We start from the raw sequence: 22,399 nt of genomic DNA on the forward strand, positions 1-22,399 counted from the left end.
TAAAATGACATGAATGTAAACATTGACATTTGCAATACATGTTTTAACAAGAACATTTCTGGAAAACAGCATGACGAGTAAAATATCAATGATTTTCGGACACCCTGTATGATGACTGTTTCGCTGTTTTTGCTTCAACCTAGGACTATATCTGGAGATTCGTATCTGTAGCCTGTCCTAGCACGATCAGATCAGATTAAGATTGATTTAGGGTTAGTGTTCCGATATAGGCTTGCTGTTAATAGTGTTAGAATTGTTGATTAGGGTCAGGTTCGCATTAGGAATAGGGTTTTTATAGGGCTAGGCTCATGGATAGGGATAGAGATACGGCTAGGTCAGAGGATTAGATATGTGTTTAAAATAGAGTTATAGATCAATTTAGGGTTCCGGCTTGAGTTAGGATAGAGTGAGGCCACACAGGATGCTGTAGAGGCCCATAGACAACGTGTACACAAAGACTAGGTTTTATTTTACACGTGACTATAGGCCTTACATGCGCCTTAAAGCTTAAGCAAAATGCCTAGCCTAGGCCTATACTGTATTTACACGTATAGGCCTATGTACGTTATTTAGGGCAAGGAAATCACCAACAAAATGTGCATGTGGGTCTAATTAACAAAGTGGCATGTCTATATGATCATCAACATTGATTTTTCATCATCATTAAGCTTTCTATATGTATACGCAGGGAAGCGAAGGTTGTTGAATTTAGAAGCCCTGAAATCAAAGAAACCAGCGGTAAACCCAATACTAATGCCACAAGTCCCCCCCCCCCTCAACCCGTTACTACCTCAACGGGTTCTAAAAACATACCTTAGTAGTCGAAGAAGATGCACGTTTTCTTGCCAGGGCAAATACAGTTAAATATTGAGAAATGTAAGCAAAAAATAGCCAGAAAAGTCTCTATGACGAATATCAGATCCATAGAATTCAGTGTTTCTATAGGTTAAATACCACTAATTATGTATTACACGTGTTTCAATGGGAAAATGCCTAATTTCGGGTGGAATTTTCTCATATTCAGAACTCTCACAGTTCAATGCCACCAATATCAGGTGAAACTATATGATTTAGATGCCAAATGATCAAAAATTCAACATAGGTTGACCTGAGACATTAATTGTTTTAACGCACTGAACCGTAAACACCTTAAAATGACAGTGCGCCCACGAAGCTGAAAGTTACAATATGATAAGGCAACTATTTACTAAAAACCGAAGCCGTGCGTATGAATTTTGGTACTATTACATCAAAAATGTCATATAATGAGAGAAAATGTACCATTTTGAAGCATCAAACTCTAAAAAGTACTTTTTGGCTATATAACTTGATCAATTTCAGCGATTTTAATGCAGTCTTTTCGAATGCCATGAAAACAAATAGATCCTCATCGTATTTCAATGTATCGCCCAGGCCTATTAGTGGTCTTTAACCTAAAGTTCTTGCAATGTTCTGGACGACTGATGTAATATATCCTTATTCACTTGTCCTGCGAAAATCAGCGAAGTCCAGTGTACACTTGCATTGATAAATATCCTTATATAAATATCATATAAAATCCTCACACAAATCTCCTTGCGCTACTTTCTCCAAAATTAACTCCTTGCGCTGCTTTCTCCAAACTTGGTGCTATTTCCACCTTTCACACAATATCTTCAGGAAGCAGGACTGCGATGCAGTTGTCCCCACTTATTTTGACAGCTGTGTTGTATCAAAAACCATAGATCATCATATTTGGATAATCTATGCATGAACCAGACTTCAGCGAGTCAACAGAAGAATTTATATTCTTTTCTTGGATGAAGTACATTCTTTGACGTATTCTAGATCTTCTCCGACAACACTGGCAGGTATTGACAACACTGGCATTGACTACTTAAATTAATTCTGGTTCGCAATTTCCTTTCTTTGAAGGAATTGGACTGTAAGCATATTAGCTAGCTAGCCCAGATCAACACTACAAACTATTAATAGCCAAATGTGATCTTGGAAATTCCCAAGCCTTAATCATAACATTAACCTTTCACATGACATCATTTCCTGAGGGGAATCTCGTGATGTCATCTTCACTTTACATCCTCAGGGGGGTTTCCAAATATTCCAAATTTGATATGATTCAATTTGCTTTGCTCAATTTGAGAGGGGAATTCCCCCAAAATGTCATCACTCATGTAATTTTGTAAACAAAGATAAATCATCAAATTAAATTACTCAGGGCACATCACAGTTATAATATAGGCTATATATGTATATATTTTTCAAGCCTGATTTTTGCTATAATTTTTACACATGATCCAACTTGCACCAAAATGGAATCAGTCAAATTAGTTGGGTTTATAAGTCAATAGAGCAATGTCGACATTAAGTCATATAAAAAAAGCGCAGTGCTTTATAGTGCGCTACGCACAGGCACAACGCCTAGATGTTGATCCACAAGCCTCAGAACACTTTACAGGTTGTCGCTGACCATTACGGCCCCAAATCATTCCACAAACCATTAAACAACAATTCAGGGACTTTGCTGCTTCAAGAGCGCACACTCTAGACATTCCAAAATAACCATCGCAACCAGGATCAGCTCCCCGAGTTTCGTACGGGTTACAACGAGACAAATTAGCAGTAAGTTCCTTGTGCAGGGGAATTTCAAAACTCAATTTTTCCACGAGAGCGTACTAGGCACCGCCAGGGTTCGAACCCGCAACCTCTCGCACCATAGTCGAACGACTTATCGATTGAGCTAATTTGACTGCTACATAGAACTGCACGTTAAACGGCCAAAATAGCCAGTGGGGTTTTTTCACTTTACCTCGTTATTTCGGCTCAGCATTTTAGGTAGAGAGGAACAAAATTAAAATTGGATAGATATCACACGGCTTTAACCCTTCAAGGCGGCAGGCAACTCTATCGGGTTCGCCACGCAATGAATGTGGACCGAAGTTTCGACAAAAACCTTTTTTCAACAGATTTCTACATAATACACTGGCATATTGTACAATTCTTTTTTTTTTCGCTGTTTTTTTCTCTCTTTTTCCCGTACTTTACATAGGTCTGTATTTTAATGGGTCAACGAGGGTTCGACGTTGGTCGGATGGTAGACCATTGAGCTTTACGGATTGGACAATCAGGTATGTTATTAGCAATGTCAAGAAGAACAATTTCTTTGACATTATATGTTTAGGGACTTTTACAACTTGACCCTTTACCATTGAAATGCTTGTAACCTTCATCAACAAGATCGCAGAGCAACAAATGAGGTGTCAAAATTCAAGTTTTCAAGTGTAACGATACTATATATTAACTATGCTAAGTCGTGTGGCATCTTTAACTCTTACTAATGCATATATATTCATATCTATCTACATTTCAAACAAGTTTGTCAAGATGAGGAATGTGTAATGCTTTCAATGTTTTTTGTTTGTATTTTTAGGCCGCTTCAACCCGATGATAGTCATACAAGCAGTTGTTCGGCTGTACGTTTTGAATCCATCTATTCAACACAAATGTGGCATGATATACCTTGTGCGTTTAATACCATCAGCCAGTTCATATGTATGAAACCCGCAGAATTAAGAAAAAGTAGGATTTTAAAGCTAATTTACAAACGTTTTGAACCGTATTGATTATAAATTATATAGTAAATCACAATAATTTGAGTCAAAAGAAGACATACAGGGTGTCCAAAACAGAACCCTTATTGCCCCCTCATTTTTGCCTATTTCAGAAAGGTTGATCACATACAGTAAACCAAAGAATTAAGGTACCAGTTGTGTTTACCCCTATATATCCTAAACAAAAACAAATGTGTCATAATTAACACAAGCAGCCAATACCTGTACTCTTTAACTCTGATTTAAATTGCTTGAGCATTAAAGAAACGGGATCTAAAACCTAATGAAGAAACGAAATCAGAAGTTGCACTTTTGTGTTCTAATCTATGAAAGCACGACGCTAGTATTAACGTGCTAATAAATGGAAGCACGGCCCTAGTTCTCTTGTTCGCGAACGCTTTGTGTAGGGGCATGCAATGAAGGAAACGGCAACTTTTGGCATCCTCCTTGGGTTCTTGGATCGTAGTGTCTTTATTTTTTGCACAATTTCAACGAATGAGGTCTTAAATTCGAGCTAAAAGATGCTGCTATTGGCTGCTGGTTCCAATTATGACATATCTGTCTTTGTTGAGGATATAAAGGGTGCACATAACTGGTACCTTAATTCGTTGGCTTACTGTATATTAATAAACCGAAAAATATTTCAATCGGATCACAATTTTTGAAGATATACACTTTTTAACAAATATACCAGTTTTTCACGTACCATGCATGAATATCAATCATTCCTCAATGCTAACTTTATAAAATAAGAACTTTATTTAGGGAATGGGCTTTACCGGTGTGCTTATTGGCTATGGATTTGGTTAAGTATCAATAATTTTTGGGCAAAGCGGATGTGAGATGGGACATCTTTTGCTATACTCGCAATATTTTTTTCTTGGTGATTTATGCCTTTTTGTTTTATTATGTGTCTTACTTTCTTACTTTGCTGTTTCTTGCTTTCTTTTTATTTACAAAAAGTCATTTCTCTTTTTGAGATAAAAGAGAAAGGAGCTGTTTGGTTTGTCTTTGGTTCTTCTGAAGTGAGTTTACTGTGCTGCTCTGCCCTCTACCTGGTTACCTCCTTGACGAATACATGTTTCAGCCCTGGTCTTCATTGCTTCAATTGCGTTGCGTACCATCCTTGTGCGCCGGATACTTGTGAATGCATAATGCGTTCCGAAGCCTTATTTTATTATCTTTCCATGTCATTAACCGTTTGTTTCATTTTAATCTTTGATTTAGCCAAACCTCATCCGTGGACAGAGTGAAAACGGGTACATTTCTTAAAAAGGGCAAGTTGTGATCCGATTGAAATAATTGTTTTGCTCTATTGAAGCTAACAATTGACGGTTTCCTTGCATACAAAAATACGTTAGATCAACTTTTCAAAAATTGGACAAAAAGAGGGCGCAACGAGGGCTCTGTTTTTTTTTTTTTTTTTTTTTTTTGACACACTGTAAAAAAATAAAGTAAAAATAATATATTTATACTTCTACAATTAAAATAACCATTGCTTTGTTTTTCAGACAACGTATCCAGTCATGATTCTGAAATACCGGTGTCGCTAGGTAATACTATGTTGTCATGCTACCTACATCCATATCTATCAATCTACCGAAATTCATTCATCTACTTACCTATAGGGCCCAGGTTGTGGAATGAGCTACCTAAAAATGTTGTCTCTTGTTCAGGGGGTGGCACTAAATTCACGGTTTTTGTATTAGGCACGCAAACCTATGGCGAATTTTACTCTCAACAAAGTGAGGCAAGGTATCGATCGGTTATGAATAATTCACACCAACTCTTACTCGGCCCATGTGATTGAGGTCACCACATAAAGGTGTCGTTTAGCGAATCGTAGGGGAGAGTGGAGTAATCACGAACACATTTTCAATTAAGTCAATTACTACACATTAAAACAAGGTAAGATAAAATAAACCTTACCAATATTAAGAGTGGGTAATACTTTAATTAAAACCACGTTCTCATTAGCTCAACCTTAATTAGTTAGGAGATATGATGAAACAAAGAAAATAGCGTCGTTTGGGATTACCCTGCGATCTGGGCCAATGTGTGTCACGCCGTCGGTCATGCTACGGTATGGTCCTTTGATGTGTGTATGACAGTCCAGCACGCCATTGATGTATTGTGTTATGAACATCGCGTGCGCGTTCGACTAACATTTCCATTGAAAAACATTAATTGATGGTGAAATGTTTGGTCAATGCATTACATAAATATTAAACGTTATCACAATTGATAATTGGCTCCATTGCCTAAGACAACATTACCTATCTTTTATATACTATAATAGATATATCAAACAGGACTTGCCCAAAATCGTTTTTTACCTGTCACAGTGGGGAATGCATTCATCAGGTCTATGTATGCGATGAAAACAAGGATTGCTTCGATGGAAGTGATGAGATCTGTGAAAGTGGTAAGATTATATTAAAGGAGTATTTCGTGATCCTAACATCAAAAGTACATATCCACGAAAAAAGCATATTCCCAAAATTTCAGTTGATTCCGATATTGCGTTTGCGAGTTATGCATAATTATGTGTATTACACTGCTCCATAGACAATACGTTGTAATTTCGTTCTGGTGCACCAGAACGAAATTCAAATTTCACGATATCTTGGCTAAACGAATTAATCTGCAAGAAATATTTTGTACATAAACATTATGTAGCCAGAGGTTCCCAGTGATATAAAAATCTCAACTTTTTTTGAGAAAAGTGGGGGGATGAGGGTGTGGATCACGAAATGCCCTTTTAACATTGAGGTGTACAGTAACGAATGGCGGTTTTCCTGGTGAATTATGTACAAGTGTGAGACCCTAAAATAACATTATGTTGGAATGTTTTGCATACCGTTTTCAAAAATGTTTTGGAACGTTATTAAAACGTTTTATATTCTTTATATAACCCAACAATAAAACGTTTTCTGTAAAATTGAAGGAATGAGAACAAGTAAAAGATAGGAAGCTGACGTGTTTCTCTGGCTGGTTATTTTCCAAATAACATGGATCCTAACCCTTGTCATTTCCTCTTACAGAGACCAATATTGAAGGTCCTCTGCTGACATGCGCGGTTGGAAAATGGTTATGCAACGTGACCGACAGATGTTTGCCAATATCTCTGTTTTGTGACTTTATTCCACATTGCATATATGGAAGTGACGAACATTGTGGTGAGAATAATTATTTGTCAAACAAGAAAATTAGGAAAACAAAGCGTGTGTGCGTATGTGTTTCCCCATCATGCAGTTATTGTTGCCTACATGTATGCACACAACACAGGGCACTCACAATAGGCAATTGACCCCTACTAGTAGCGCTGTGTTGTAGATATAGGAGATGAACTAGTTAGCGTTATATATCGAAAAGTATAAAAGCTATGATTATTGTACTTGCTGTATATTTCAATTACTTATTCTTTTCAAAATATCTGAATTTTCAACCCGGTACAATCTTTAATAACGGGGGATCATACATTTGTATGAGAAAGAAATCCTACCATCTATCCAAACTCTCGTGTTATTCCAATGCACATTTTGCTTCACCGGACAGTCCTAGCTTGATCGAATTTGGAAGATTGGTGTTACGAAACCGTAATAGGTACAAATTTAGTACTTTCTGTCACTCAAGTATGGTTTATTCTTTATATGTCAATCTTTAAATCATTAGCATAGTCCTTATAATAACGGGGGACCGCCTTGATGAGTAAATGACAGCAAACCAGTGAAAATACCCCCCAATACTCGGTCAGTAGAGCTCCGACCGTACATGTCAATAGCGTCATTATCGATTGGATTAGTCGACCGTAGCGGACAATTCGATCGCTCATTGGATTAATATTATCACGTGGTAATAAATTTGCATTGGACAATAGATTACTATAATGGTTTAGTACTGCATATATCGGTTTAATCTTCACTAAGCGGGTTTATGGCTAGAAAGGTCACGGTGAATTTGCCGTGGACATAACTGCACTATGCGTCAAACGTGGATGTTTTTAAGATATTTGACGTTTCATTGCAAATATCTCTCTACTATAGACTCTTTACTCTCGGATTTTGGTTACCCACTACATGTATCTACGAATAAGGTGGTGGGTGCTGGTGAGGTTGAAAAGGGCCAAGAATGATTTCACTGTTATCTTTTTACATAATGTAGGCTATACTTCTAATTAGATAAAAGTAATATTATATCTGATTTTCATTTTTACTTAAATGAAAATATCGTGTGTTATAACAATATGGTTTAAGCCTACCTTGGCCGGCCAAACCTTTCCATGCCCATAATACGCTTTGGCATGATGATGCAATCGGATCACGTTGCGCTCACAGTTGCAGTTGCTGGGTGCTCTTTATTGTAGCCTTGTGGTAAGTAAGGGTTGAATTTACACGTCATATCCATGTCAAACATGGCGTTTGGACATAATCTAAAACGCTAGCCAGTAAGCCTTTAGGTCAGAATTACTCGCAAAAAAAGGACTTGGGACTCAACGCCTGCTGATAGTATCCTTCGTAGCCCTATTTAATTCATTTTCACAACGAAATTAAATTTAGAAAGAGAAAACTTGGGATATGTGGTGTGGTTTGTGGAAGGCGTAAATGGGTTGAATTGATGATTCAAAAGGGACTACGAAGGAGGCTGTACCAGCAACCCACTGGTAGATCTCTGTATTTTATATATTTTACACATTTACATACTCTCTCCATATAAGGCTATCCCAATTGTTCGATTGACCAATTCCAGTGCAACAATGGACAGTGTATTAACATTACCAAGCAGTGTGATTTGGTTAGCGATTGTATAGATCAAAGTGACGAATATCGATGTGGTAGGTTGACACAGTTGTTTGATGCATGTAGAGCTATAATTGAAGACCGAATTAAAAAAGACTAGTTTGTGTATGACGTCCTGTCAACTAGACCAATAATGCTGTACTGTGCAGGTAAGCAACCAACCAATAACCAATCTGCTAACCCATCCCCGGTAATTTGACATTTTGTTTTCCTGGATCCGCCCCTGAAGAAAGAAGCTGTACGATATGAAGTCTCGCGGATTCTCTCTACTGAGAGTAAAACGTTCTGTTCACAACTAATTCGACAACTAATGTTATCTTTTCAGATACCAACTCAAACGGATTCCAGTGTTTCAGCGGTTTTTGGATTCCGTCAGAAGCGAAATGTAATCACCAAATAGACTGTGGTGGACAAGATCACGAGGACGAGGCTGATTGTTCTTACCTTTCTCCTGGTATATTGATTACACTTGATTGATTTCAATCGACAAAGAGGAAGAGTGACTTCAAAAAGAGCCGTTCAGGATACACTGTTACTTAATAGTCATTATATTGGTTTCTGATATCTTGATAACGAATGTTACTTTTAATTACAAAAATGGAGATTTCACACTAAACTGAATACTAATACTTCCAGAGAACATGTAGTTAACAAATTGAGAAAACAAACAGTGTTAATAAATCCCCTCTGCTAAAATTAGGTATGAAATTGACTCATTTATGTAATAATAATAATAATAATAATAATAATAATAATAATAATAAGAATAATAATAATAATAATAATAATAATAATAATAATAGTACCAGAATTATGCATTGCAGACGAATTGGAAAATCGATGTGATAACAATGATGTGATTCAGTGCAAAAACGGTGCCATAGTGGACAATAACTACCAATGTATGTATGGCGTAAACAAATATGGTTATCCCCTCGGATGCCCAGATGCTACTCATTTGGAAAACTGTAGTAAGTGAATTCTTAAACAGATGAATAAATATATGTGCCAGGCAAATGGGCAAATGTCAATGGTTTATGAATAGCGAACGAGGCAATACATTGCTACGCACACTCTTCGTCTTTCATTGAGTTTTTCCACAGAAAACGCACGGGCTTAAAACGCCGTGCGTAATGTGTTGGATGCGAGCAACAACTTTTTAATTTTGATTTAATCGCACTATTTTACAGGTAACTTTACATGTGATTCGACGACATTCAAATGTCCGCAGTCATATTGTATTCCTCTCAAGAATCGTTGTGATGCCGCATGGGACTGTCCAAATGGAGAGGATGAGAAGAATTGCGGTAGGTTTCAAGATAATAAAAAAAAGATGGTTATTTGGTCTTCCGAATACGAATATGCTGATAATGTACACGGTCTTGTAAAAATGTAACGGTTTTTATTAATAAAGACACATTCTCCTATTCCAATAACATTTGTATAGCCACAAAGCCTCTTTTCTTACATAACCTGGGTGAATCATACAATGTTTAGCACTGTCCTCCGATGATGCCCAGTACAGACACCAAGGTGTTACACTGTTTGTCGTTCCCCGCCCACAATTCAATACAGTAATTGAGAGAAGGGATAATAATTTACTTACTTATCTCTTTGTAGCATCGTATGTATGTAAAGGAATGTACCGTTGTCATTACTCCTTAAATTGCATAGTCCACTCAGAAGTTTGCAACGGCATCAGAGACTGCCCAAATGGTGATGACGAAATGTTTTGCGGTATGTTTAACTTATATACGTTTGCACAAATTTTAACTTTCCTGTATTTTTGCAGTTCATTTAAAAGTATAGATCTGCACCCATAGGAAAAACAAATAAACTGTCCTCCTTGCAGAATGACACAATAATTCTACAGTTGGTAAAGCGAGCGCCACAAGAGTATAAGAGACTTGTATTTAAAAAATGCAAACAAAGTTCAGGCACATGCTGATAAATTAATGAGCTACTGTGTAAGCATTCTTCGTAAGTTTGCATTTTTGTAAATTTTCTTTTAACCTTATAATATTCTCGACCTCAGATATTGAATGTCCACTTGGCTGTGTATGTAACGGGTTGTCATATGAGTGTCACACTACAACCTGGAATGAAGAAAAGCTCAACTTGTTCCAAAAATATCAAAAGCTTGTGAGTATCCCCGGTCGTAAAAAGGACTAACTTGCACATGTCAAGGCAGTTAAGCTAGAACCCTGGTGCCCTGTCTCATTACCGCTCATGCACTGCCCAACCACAATTGGGAAGCAATCAAGAAAAATCGGGAAGCGAGTGGTGACAAGAAAGTTTCGCACCATGTACGTCGAAGTTCACTTTTCAAAGGGCGAACTGTTGTTAAGAAAACAAAACGACTGGTAAACAAGTCTACTAAATGACCTCAAAAGGTCAAGTCGTCTGTGAAAAATAAAATGACGAAATTGCAACAAGAATTGTCAGTGACTGTCACCCTTACGAGTGAAAATACAGCTTACTTAGCCAGTGTCAACATGGTGTCACGGTTTGAATATTTTCCTATATATTGGACATATCTCCACAGCTATATGGTTTTTCACAATATAACGGTATCTAGGGTTATATCTATATCACTGATAGGCCTGAGCGATGCATGAAAATGTGACGAGGAACTATTTGTTTGTGGGTCATCTGAAAAAGCTGATTTAAAATAAGTAAAATTGACCAGGTTATTAGCAAAAAATGTACAATTTGGGTTCCATATGCTTCAAAATGGTATATTTTCTCTCATTATGTGACATGTTTGTTAAAATATTACCAAAATTAATCCGCACGGCATCGATTTTTAGTAAATATTCTCCGTACCTAATTGTGACTTTCAGCTTCGAGGGCGCACTGCCATTTTAAGCCATTTACGGTTCAGTGCGTTAAAACGATAAAGTCTCAGGTCAACCTATGTTGACTTTTTGATCATTTGGCATCAAAATCATCTAGTTTCATCTGATATTATTGGCGTTTAACATTGAGATTCTGAATATGAAAAAATTACGCCTGAAATTAGCCATTTTTCCATTGATAACTTGGTAATAGGCAATAGTGGTATTGAACCATTATAGAGATACCTACACCTGCATATACGCCCCGTATTCAATTAGGCTACCGGTCGGTGATCTTGTGCTTGGCACGCGATCGGGGTCTAAGGTTCGTATTTCGGGGTTACGGGTACCAAGTGACTTCTTTCTTCTTCTCTCCTTTTTCGTTCCTTCTTTATAGCAGGGTTAAAGCCAATCACTTATTAGTCAATTTTGAAGCGAAATTGAGTATAACAACTTGTTTCAAATGCCTTTCTTTTATAGAAACGTGACGGGAGTAAGAAGTCCATATACCAATCCGGGCAATGCCTCCATTTTAGAAAAAATTGCACTTGAACCCCAGTCATTACAAACTGCTTATATTCCTGTAAGTAATATTTACATTACTCCTGTCAATTGCAACTAAATGATACTAAAGTTTACACCCAAATAGAATACATGATCCAGTAGACGTCATCTTATGGAACAACCGGGCTGAACTTCATCAATTAAGGTAGAAGTTGCGTCCGCATTATCCACTTTCTGATAAGGATCATGGATGGTTTCCAAGATTACCAGCCTCCTTTTACAGTCACATTCATAGACTTCTAGAAGGTCTTTTATCCCATTAGCAGAAGCAGTAGTCAACGCCATTAGTGCGCGTTATAGAGTATCGAAGTGTGACGTCATGAAATTTTCTTTTTTGCATTTCAGCATTTTCATGACCATATTTCAGTAGAACATGATGAAAAACATCCGCAGTTGAAATTTGGTGGGATTGGCCTGGTTCCAAATGGCCAGTTGCGAACCAGGCCAATTTACACTGATTTGAATGGGCTGATTAGTTATTCATGCGGCCATATCTCGGCCCTCATGATCCGATTCCCACCAAATTTGACTGTGGATGTTTTTCATCATGTTCTACTGAAATATGGTCATGAAAATGCTGAAATGCAAAAAAGAAAATTTCATGACGTCACACTTCGATACTCTATACAACAACTCAAAAAGTGTAGTAAAGATAGAATGGTAACATCTCCGATCCTTTCAGTGTCTACGTACGCAGGAGTTCTGCGGTTGTGATGTTATTGCTCCATTCCTATTTATGGCGTTGATCGTTGCATTCTCTCCAACAAAAAGCAGTTAAGCTCATATTCTATGGCACCAGACTTGATCGCCCCACACCATTGATGCATAACCTTTATAGTAGATTACAGTAAGAGATCGGATCAATTTCAAACTCTGAATGACTTCAAATGCTGGCATGAATCTGCCCCTTCATACCTCACTGAATTAATATTATACAGAATACGCTTATCTGGACCCATCACAAGATCCTCTATAGATACCAGTCTTCTGAACACACACACACACATCGGTAAAAATCGCAGTGGGGACAAGTCTTTTCATTATGCTGGTCCAGCATTGTGGAACTGCCTCCCACATTCCACCAGGGAGGCAACCTCGGTGGTAGCATAAAAAAAATTTCTTAGTGCTCATTATTATCCTTTTTGACATTTTGCTTTAGTTCATTCTCTTTTTTTATGTTGCAGTTTTTCACTTAGCGCATTGATCTATATATTTGTAATAGTGCACTGATGTATGAAGTAAACTTTTTCTTCACGGCCGTGAGACATTTTCGAGAAAATAAAATCATTACTTCGCCGGCAGATCCGCTATGAGGTGTTGTGGCGTGTGGTCGTGAGTGCGCGCTGGTTCGAATCCGAATGGTTCTGATTTTGTTTTTCCTTAGTGCCAGTTTGCCTGAGCTCTATTTCTTCATAATTAAAATACACAGTTCTTGTTTGGAGAATCTTATATGTTTCAAGAATATTCACTGTAGATGATGAATATTATGGTTTTAGATAATGAATATTATGTTTTTGAAAAAATCCATGTTGATGGCTAACCTAAAATATTTAGGCAAAGGTGACAATTCTGAAAGTTCTTAACATTATATTGTGCAATATAGTTTATACGCTTCCAGACGCAACTTGGCAAAAGGTAAGTTCCAGTATTAGATTTATTTTCATATATTTATAATCAGTGTGCTTATACTGGTATTATTTTATAAATATTCATCTTTTTTCTTTTCAGTGATCTTTCTTCCGATGGAATTTCCTTCATAGGACAAGGAGTTTTTCTGGAAAATATCAATCTGAAATATTTGTATGTTTACGTTTAATATTTATAAGTTAAAACTGTAGTAAAACAGCATAAATGAAATTACCTGAATAGAAATTAAGTAAACACTATGACAAGTGGCTCAATACTTAAAGGTCCATTCAGTGTTTTGCTCATCCGGACGATTGTAAAAATCATAAAACTTCAGATTTTGGTACCTTTGTCATTGTCATAGTAAACATAGCCTGCTAGTGATTCAGTGAGACAAAATAAGACATTTTACACGGATCTGTAAATTAGATACTGACAGTATGTAAATTAGCGACATGTATTTGAATGGGGCAGAAACTTCGTCAGTACTGCTGTTTTCTTTGTGTTTTGCCAAATTTGTCATTGCAAAAATACCAAATGACAATTTGAATGACTTATCCTTCACTTTTAAGCAATTTATAAACAATTTTAATTGACTGAATGGGTCTTTAATCAGAGAAGTAAGCTTTAGATCTAATTTTCAATGACGACACTTTTTGAAATGATAAAATCAGCATCCATGCTACAACTATGGCAGAATATATTAAAAAAGACTAGCTTTTTGTTTTTAAACATATGACGTAATAAAACAAAGGTATGCTCAATCACCTATTATCTTTTCTTTAAATACAGGAGTCTGGCAAAAAATAACATTACACAACTTTTCCAAAGAGTATTTGATGGGCTTTCGACACTCCAACAACTGTAAGTTCTATTATCAATATTGTTTGTGGGTGATTAGCTACTAGATTACTACTTATCTGAAGTTAGATCTTTTTAAAGTCGCCAACATTTTGCCCAAAGACACAGTGCAACAATACTATATATATTTGAGACTAAGCAAATTATATATTAGTCATGTTGGGCAAAAGAAGCACTGGCCCAAGCTTAAGGGAAGGTGTGCCTCAAAAACACTTTTTTTCTTATTAAACCTGCTAGACACTTCATATATGGCGTCAAGGACACTTGGGTGAATAAAAGAAAAAAAAGAAAAAAATACCTAATTTGCATATTTTATTGGCGGCCATCTTGGATTTTTGGTGTCGCATTTCAAAAGAGTCCAGGTACACAACGAAACATGTTATAAACCTAATTCTTTTTTTGATGAAAGATAATAAACAAACTAAAAATGTAGGAGTTAGATTGTTTTAAAACATTCCATTTTCTCAGGAAAAGATAAAATCAAATTATAGAGGGCGCTATTGAGAGCAAAATGTCCATGTTTTTCTTTACTTTAGATTTGTTTTTACTCTCATTAGAAAATGGAATATTTTATTAAAAATCTAATTCCTACATTTTTTAAGTTTGCTTGTTGTCTTTCATTTAAAAAAAAGAATTAGGTTTATAACATGTTTCGTTGTGTACCTGGACTCATTTGAAATCTGACACGCCAAAAATCCAAGATGGCCTCGAATATAATATGCAAATTGGGTATTATTTTCATTTTTCGCTTTCATTCATTCCAAGTGTCCTTGACACCATATATGACGTGTCTATCAAGTTTAATAAGGAAAAAGTGTTTTTGGTGCACACCTTCCTTTTTACTATACGGTATACACGGATAGGGGTCGAAGGTCATGATGGGGTTATTATTGGTCATTTTGTGAAAAACATTAAACTGCTACTCCTATAACTTACAAGCTATTACCACCAAACTTGGTTAGAAGAACCAATAACCCTAGCTTATAAATTGTACCCAGCTTGGGGTCAAAGGTCAAAAACAACACTAAGACTACCAAAATGTCTTTGTCTGATTAACTGCATTCATGATGATACATATATCCATCCAAGGACAAAGATCAAATGGGTCAAATCAGTGTCGAAATTTGGCCAATTAGAATTAAATTTGGTGCAAATCATCCACGATATGAGGGAATCATGAAAAAATCAATCTGAGGTCATACCGAGGTCAAGTGTAGAAGTTTGCCCAATTGGGCTTAAACTTGGCGAATATAATCCCAAGGTCAGTTATGGGTAAATGTTATAATTCGCCAATTTGGTCTTAAACGTGGCCATACTTGGTCAGAAATAACATATAATTGAGAATAATAAATTGCTTATAACCTTTGAGGTCAAGAGCCACCGCCTTGTGGTCGTGCGCCACAGCATCTCTAGTTATTTTTTTTTGGTGGTAGCTGCTGGTCAAGAGTGAGTTGTATTTGTGATGCCGACGTAGTCCACTTTTGTATTCGATGATATTATTTACCATTATGTATAGGTTAATGGCCGCGGATTAGAACGTGAGTGGGTAAGAATGGCTGAGCCGCGGAGCGGCGAAGCCATTCTTACCCACTCACGTTCTAATCCGCGGCCATTAACCGACTTAATACACACCTATGACGTCGCGCTATTGTTTTACCGCTCCATTATTTTTCACGAATGGAGTGTTATTGAAATAGGTTGCTCTTTACAAATTGATCAATTACTCATTGATGCCGGACAATACACTAATATAATGATCGTACTAAATTTTAGGTGCGAGTGCAAAAATAGTCCGACTCAGCTTTATGTAAAATTTCTATAGAAATACCCATCATATCACGATCCAGGTGTTTAGTTCAAATCATCCGTAACCACCTTCTTGAATTATAAAGATTTAAAATGTTTGTTACACAAATTGAATAAACGTAGATTCGTAAAATCATTAAAGTGATTAGACCATCAATAGTTCTTTATGCCCACTTCTAATGTATTAACTGTTGAAGTAGTTGCGTCATGTTGCGTTTAGGTCTCTATTTTGCATAATAAGGAAAATTGGCAAAAGGTCATATAGCATGTATAGGCTCATATGAAATGGTCATTACAGTTGTCAACCTCAAGAAAACTACACCTATCGCTATACCTGAGCAATGATACTCTTCTCTGTGAATCGAGTTTACGATTTTGGAACAACCATGCAATTATGGACACTATTGTTTATCTTGGATAATTTTGTGATGGAATAATTCCGAGGATATATATCGTTGATTCGCAGCAGAAGGACCAAAATCAGGTACGAAAAGGTACGAAAATTTTAAATGTACTACAACACATTTTACCTAGGCCTATTATTGTCCTTGAACTTTGTCGGCAAAAACAAAACAAACTTCGCCGCCTTCGACGCGAAATAAAAGCCACCTCAACTTCCAGTCCCCTTCCGAAATCAAATGGAGCGTCCCTAACATTGTAATATTTAATTACCGTAAAATGGGGGTAACTTCGGTAAGCGGGGTAACTTTGGTCGTTCAAATATATTTTTAAATGGTCATATTTCCGTACAGCAATATTGTTTTAGTCATATTTGGTCTCAATTTGTTAAGAAATATATTTGGAAGAAGTCGCTCATGTCCAATTTCTTTGAAAGTTACGAAAATATTGGCATTTTTGACCAAAAATGAGCATTTTTTTACATTTCTTTCAGACAAAATAAAAATCGATATTTGTGAGCAAGGATGCGTGCTTGCTTAATTTTGCATGGGGATAAATGTCACAAAAAACAAAACCTTGCCCATATACAGCGAAGATCAATTTTTTTCATTTTCTTTTCTTCATGGAATGTAATACTCTGACCAAAGTTGCCCCAAATGCGGGGTAACTTTGGTCAGGCTATTTTCAACCCCTAGGGCACCCTTTCAAAATTATTCAAAATCTTTTTCAACTTCAAGGTGTAGAAAGGAACCCTAACGTCATAAAAAAGAGATAATTAGAAATATATTTGGTTTTGTTTGGAAGCAGTGGTTTAAAAACTCTGAAAAGTGCCCAAAGTTACCCGTTTTACGGTATCGGATAGGCCTACTGATCGATGTAAGTAAATATTCAAGCATGCCAAAATACCATCAGATGAAACATCAGATATACTAATGACAAATAAAAATTATACAGAAAATAGACCTACTGTGGCTTTTATCATTATTAAACATGCCCGAAGAGAACGATTTGAAAATAAACAGATTCATAGGCCTAAATACATTGATACAGAATGTGTATTATGTATATGTAGCAATGTTGCCCAAAATATGACAAATTATATGTAGGGCCTAAGCCACTGAAAACGTATAAAAATATAAAGAAGGAAAAAAATGTTATAAAAAACAGTAAGCGTATATAAAGAAAGGTCCAAATAAATAAAAGTAAAGGCCTACGAAGTAAAGCCTAAGTGAGGGTAAAACACATCTTGCATAATAAGTACAACGTACTTAGCCAACAATTTAACCTGCCCGTTTTGATCTTGACTTGCTTTTCACAGATTGCATTGTAAGGGCTCGGATAGCGACGTTTTTACGTATTTTGTTTGTGGCACCTAAGAGCAAATCAGACACATCCTTCTGATATCAAATAATTTAGATTTTTATTAAATTCGCGATACAATACACATTTTAAGGCAAATTATTAAAAATTGATATTTTTGAAATTTAACAGTCCTCAAAGTAAATTGTATAAATCTAACGATATGCAGTAAATAGCAGCAAGTTGGGTTGAACAGCCGTCAATCATATGAAAATTGTGACCTTCATTATTAAAGATATAGATTTTTTCCTCAAAACACTAAAAAATGTAGGTCTTTTTGGAAACAAATGTTTAAGTTCTATATGAAAGGTCAAATTTTCAATTGAGTCGGCTTTTCATCCCAGCTACATAGGCCTATAGTTTAATTACATATCATTAGATTTATAAAGTTTACTTCGAGGACTGTTACATTTGGAAAAATATAAAAATATGAAATTTTAATAATTTGTATTATATCGCGAATTTCACAAAATCAAAATTATTATTATTATTAGATATAGGGACAATCCTCGTATTCAGCATGCAATTCGATATGTCTGATGTGCTCTCAGGTCCCATGACAATACTGTGCAAATGTTGCTATCCGCTTCCTCAATTTATTGTATTAATGAAAATCATTTTCTTCTTGTTTTTCGTATCATTGTTTTGCATGAATGAAGTGATGATAACAATACCGCACTTTTCGCAAATACTTGCTTTTCAAAAGTGCAATTGATATTAACACTACATTCGTAAATGCCAGTACTTTTTCCCTGAAAAGTATTTGCTTTTCAGAGAAAAGAGAAAGGCATTTACGAATGGCGTGTTATTGTGATCATCGCTCCATTCGTGGAAAATAATGGAGCGGTAAAACAATAGCGCGACGTCATAGGTGTGTATTAAATAATTATAATTTCAGCATTCTACGAGGAAATCCGTTAAAAGAAATTTACGCCGGGGCCTTTATCAGTCTGAGGAATCTGAAGTACTTGTGAGTATGAATAAATCAGCATTAAAATTGAGAAACATACGCTCGTGTGGTTCTATTGCGGAAGCATTTATGCAAAATATATTAAACAATTAAACAATCTTTAGATATTTAGCCTAATATCGATTTGTCTTTCTTTATACAAGTAACTGTGTTCACCTGATAAATTGGGTGTTCTAATTATAACATTTATGTTCTTTTTCCAGCCCATAATGATGGGCGGGAAACACGCGCTGCGTTTCAGTGGCATCCTCATCATTTGCACCATATTATACGATGTTTGTAAAAGCTTTTTTTTATATATTGTAATTATTTGCATGGATGGAATTTGATGAAATAAAACTGAACTGAACTGAACTGAACTGGGGAAGGGGTGAATAAATGAAATTTATCTTCACCGGTAGTATAAAACAAATTACAATGCATAACGGCAGATTACGCCAATCACGAATTTTACGCTTAGAATATGTTCCTGTTCCTTTCAGGAATATTGAGCAACAGGAAACATATATTGTGCAAATAGATGATATGGATCTCTTTCGGGCAAATCTTAAATCACTTGATTTTTTGTAAGTATTAAAATTAATATTGAGAGGTCTGATGTGTGGAAGAGGATGTATGAGTGTTTGTTGGTGCTTTTCCGTAGGGGTGTGGCGTGTGTTGGGGTGCGTATACGTGTTTGGGCCTTTGAATAAATTGCTTCTGGAGTTTTGCAATTAAAGTATTTAATGCATTGTTTCTGTTTTCTGTTTACTAGATATTCCAGCAATCATCTTTACTGCTGCCTGGTTGATCCTCCTACAAAATGCCTACCAGAATCAGATCAGTTTTCGTCTTGTGCAGATCTAATGCGTAATACTGCTTTGCGATTGTTTATTTGGATTCTCGGACTCAGTGCCCTTCTCGGCAACGCGTTTGTTATTTTTGGCGAGTACGTCCTGGCAAAACTGGTACTCAGTCAAAAAATACAGTTCAATCCATGTTAGTCCTAAACCTTGCAATTGCTGATGAACTTATGGGCATATATATGTTGATAATCGCATCAGCAGATATGTACTTCCGTAATGTTTACATTCTGCACGCAGAATATTGGAAAACAAGTTTTGTTTGCAAAATGGCAGGATTTTTATCCGTCTTATCCAGTGAGGCATCTGTGTTGTTCCTAACAGTGATCAGTTTGGACCGTTGGATTTCTATTACGTTCCCGTTTACATTTAAAAGGCTGAACGAAAAATCTTGTAGCGTAGTTGTTGTAATTGTGTGGGCATTGTGCTTGATCCTAAGTGCCATGCCATTACTTGTGAGTACTTATTTTGAAGATGAATTTTACGGTCATTCAAGTGTTTGCCTGGCCTTGCCTCTCTCGCAGGATTACCAGATAGGCTGGGAGTATTCAGTAGCTTTGTTTCTTGGAGTAAATATGGTGGGTTTTGGCATAATGGCTTGCTGTTATGTAAGTATTTACATAACAGCGAAAACCTCTGCTCAGAAGATAAAACACAGGAGTGGAAATGTACGGTTTGAGCAAATTGAAATGGCAACCCGTATGGCATTCTTAGTGCTGACTGATCTTATTTGTTGGATGCCTATCATTATCATGGGTTTGTTGTCTACAGCTGGTGTGGTTACAATTCCCGGACAAGTTTATGTTTGGGTTGCTGTATTTGTTCTCCCTATCAATTCCTCATTAAATCCGTATCTGTACACAATTTTGACACGGGAGATAGCCCGAAGGAAGGGTCGAACAAAGTCTAAACAGCCGAAGTCTTCAGATACTGATAACTTTGCGTTAGTTAGCGGAAGAGAAGGCAAGTAGCTGTGTTATGTTATTATTTGATATTAACATTGAATTCTCTGCCTTTTCAGCAATCCTAGCAAATCTTAGGACACAATGCATGTTGTTGCAACCAAGAAGAATGTTAATGAAACTAGAGTTTGGTTCTAATAAATTTAGATTGAAAGTTGTTCCCGTTGAAGTAATGACGCGATATATTAGAGAGTTTGCGAAATGAAGTTATCAAATATACTTCGACTATGTACTTCACGTATATCGATTGTTTTTATTGCTCTGATTTACTTCAATGCGAACGTGTAATTGTTACTGTACCAACAGCAACTTTAACAACTTAATGGTCTTGACCCTTAAACTCGGAACATTATGAGTATCAATAGGCGATAATGTGTCCCTTTTGATCTTACAAGTGGGTTATTGGTCACACCACACCTTCCTACCCTTTCTTACGAAACACAACCTATGACAATCATGTTCTATTTAAAAACACATGCACTTAACACATGCCATACACTTCCCAGAACTCCCCCAGATAGTACATGGTGTTACATAACCCAGTGCAAAATTTGCTACATTAGTGGAACCAATGCTTTTTAGCTTCTAAATACCCCTACGAACAAAACCTGAGTTGGTTCCATTTTTTTCGAATGTGTCTTCGGCGGCCATTTTTAAATTCAAAATGGCCACTATATTTAGCCTTTTTTAAGCCATATTTCTCCCGAAAGTGCACAAAGTCATATTTTTCTTACTGATTATTTATACTTTTGATTGTCAAATCCACTAAGAACATAATTAGGATCATTTTCTAGAATCCAAGATGGCTGCCAAATCCAAAATGGCCGCCAATTTGTCCAAAATGGTCTGCCAGCTATAAGAACATTGATTTCTTTCCTTTTTTGCTACTTATGTTTCTGAGAATCCACTGAGAAATAAAAACTGAATTTGGTCCATTTTCTCCAATCCAAGATGGCCTCTAAATCCAAAATGGCCGCCTTTTTATTAAAATATGGCATACCGCTTTAGGCAATTACTATCATTGAGAGTAAAATACATGTATCTCATTTCTGTCAGATATGGATAAGAAAATGATTCTAAACATCTTAAATAGTACAACAACATTGTTTAAGGAGAAGAATATAGGTGTATTTCACCTTTCAAAATTGCCACCAAAGTATCTTGAAATTTGCTAAGATTTTCAGCTAATTTGTCAGCATTTATGCAATGAAATGCAGAAAATCGCGTTTTAAAAAGTTGACATTTCAATATTGTAATTCAACTTTAGACGTACTTTATGATAGAGCAGACCTTGAGGCATTTTAATGCCTAGTTGTCATCATCTATGTTATCAGTATTTTCAAGTTCCTCAGTATAGCTGTATTGGTTCACTCTTCATCTGCTCCACAAGCACAAGCTTCTGTACAAGTCAGATTGTGTCGTCTGCAGGAACATCTTCTGGAGCATTTGCTTATTCCACATCCGCACCTAACAAGCTCGACAACAGACTCGGGAGCTATTGCAATGTCTGACAGGATAGGTACTGGAATGTTATCTGCATCACTCGACCATCCTAGCTTGAACGGGTCTGGAATATTTGGATTTACCACAAGGTCTTGACTCCAAATATATACTTGCATATGCGCCCGCAGAATGTGTTGATGCCACGCACCAGAAGTTGGAGGGATTTTATCAATCCCCCTGGTTGGCTCTTGAAGCGTTTCCAACCGTTAGTTCTTGGTAATACCAACATAGCTTTCATGTATCTTGCATGAAAGAGCAAGGAC

General features: G+C 36.4%; 1 protein-coding gene across 1 annotated transcript; it reads left to right on the plus strand.

The window, feature by feature from the left end:
• The first annotated feature begins 14,239 nt into the window (after positions 1–14,239).
• On the plus strand, positions 14,240–20,705 carry LOC140138456 (G-protein coupled receptor GRL101-like). Its single transcript, XM_072160347.1, is given in 5 exon segments — positions 14,240–14,298; positions 18,758–18,829; positions 19,312–19,395; positions 19,584–19,747; positions 19,750–20,705. Coding segments are annotated over 3 exon segments (1,098 nt in total). The 5' UTR covers positions 14,240–14,298; positions 18,758–18,829; positions 19,312–19,354; the 3' UTR covers positions 20,643–20,705.
• The last annotated feature ends 1,694 nt before the right edge of the window (positions 20,706–22,399 follow it).

This window comes from Amphiura filiformis, chromosome 17, assembly GCF_039555335.1.
Source record: "Amphiura filiformis chromosome 17, Afil_fr2py, whole genome shotgun sequence".
Taxonomy (NCBI): Eukaryota; Metazoa; Echinodermata; class Ophiuroidea; order Amphilepidida; family Amphiuridae; genus Amphiura; species Amphiura filiformis.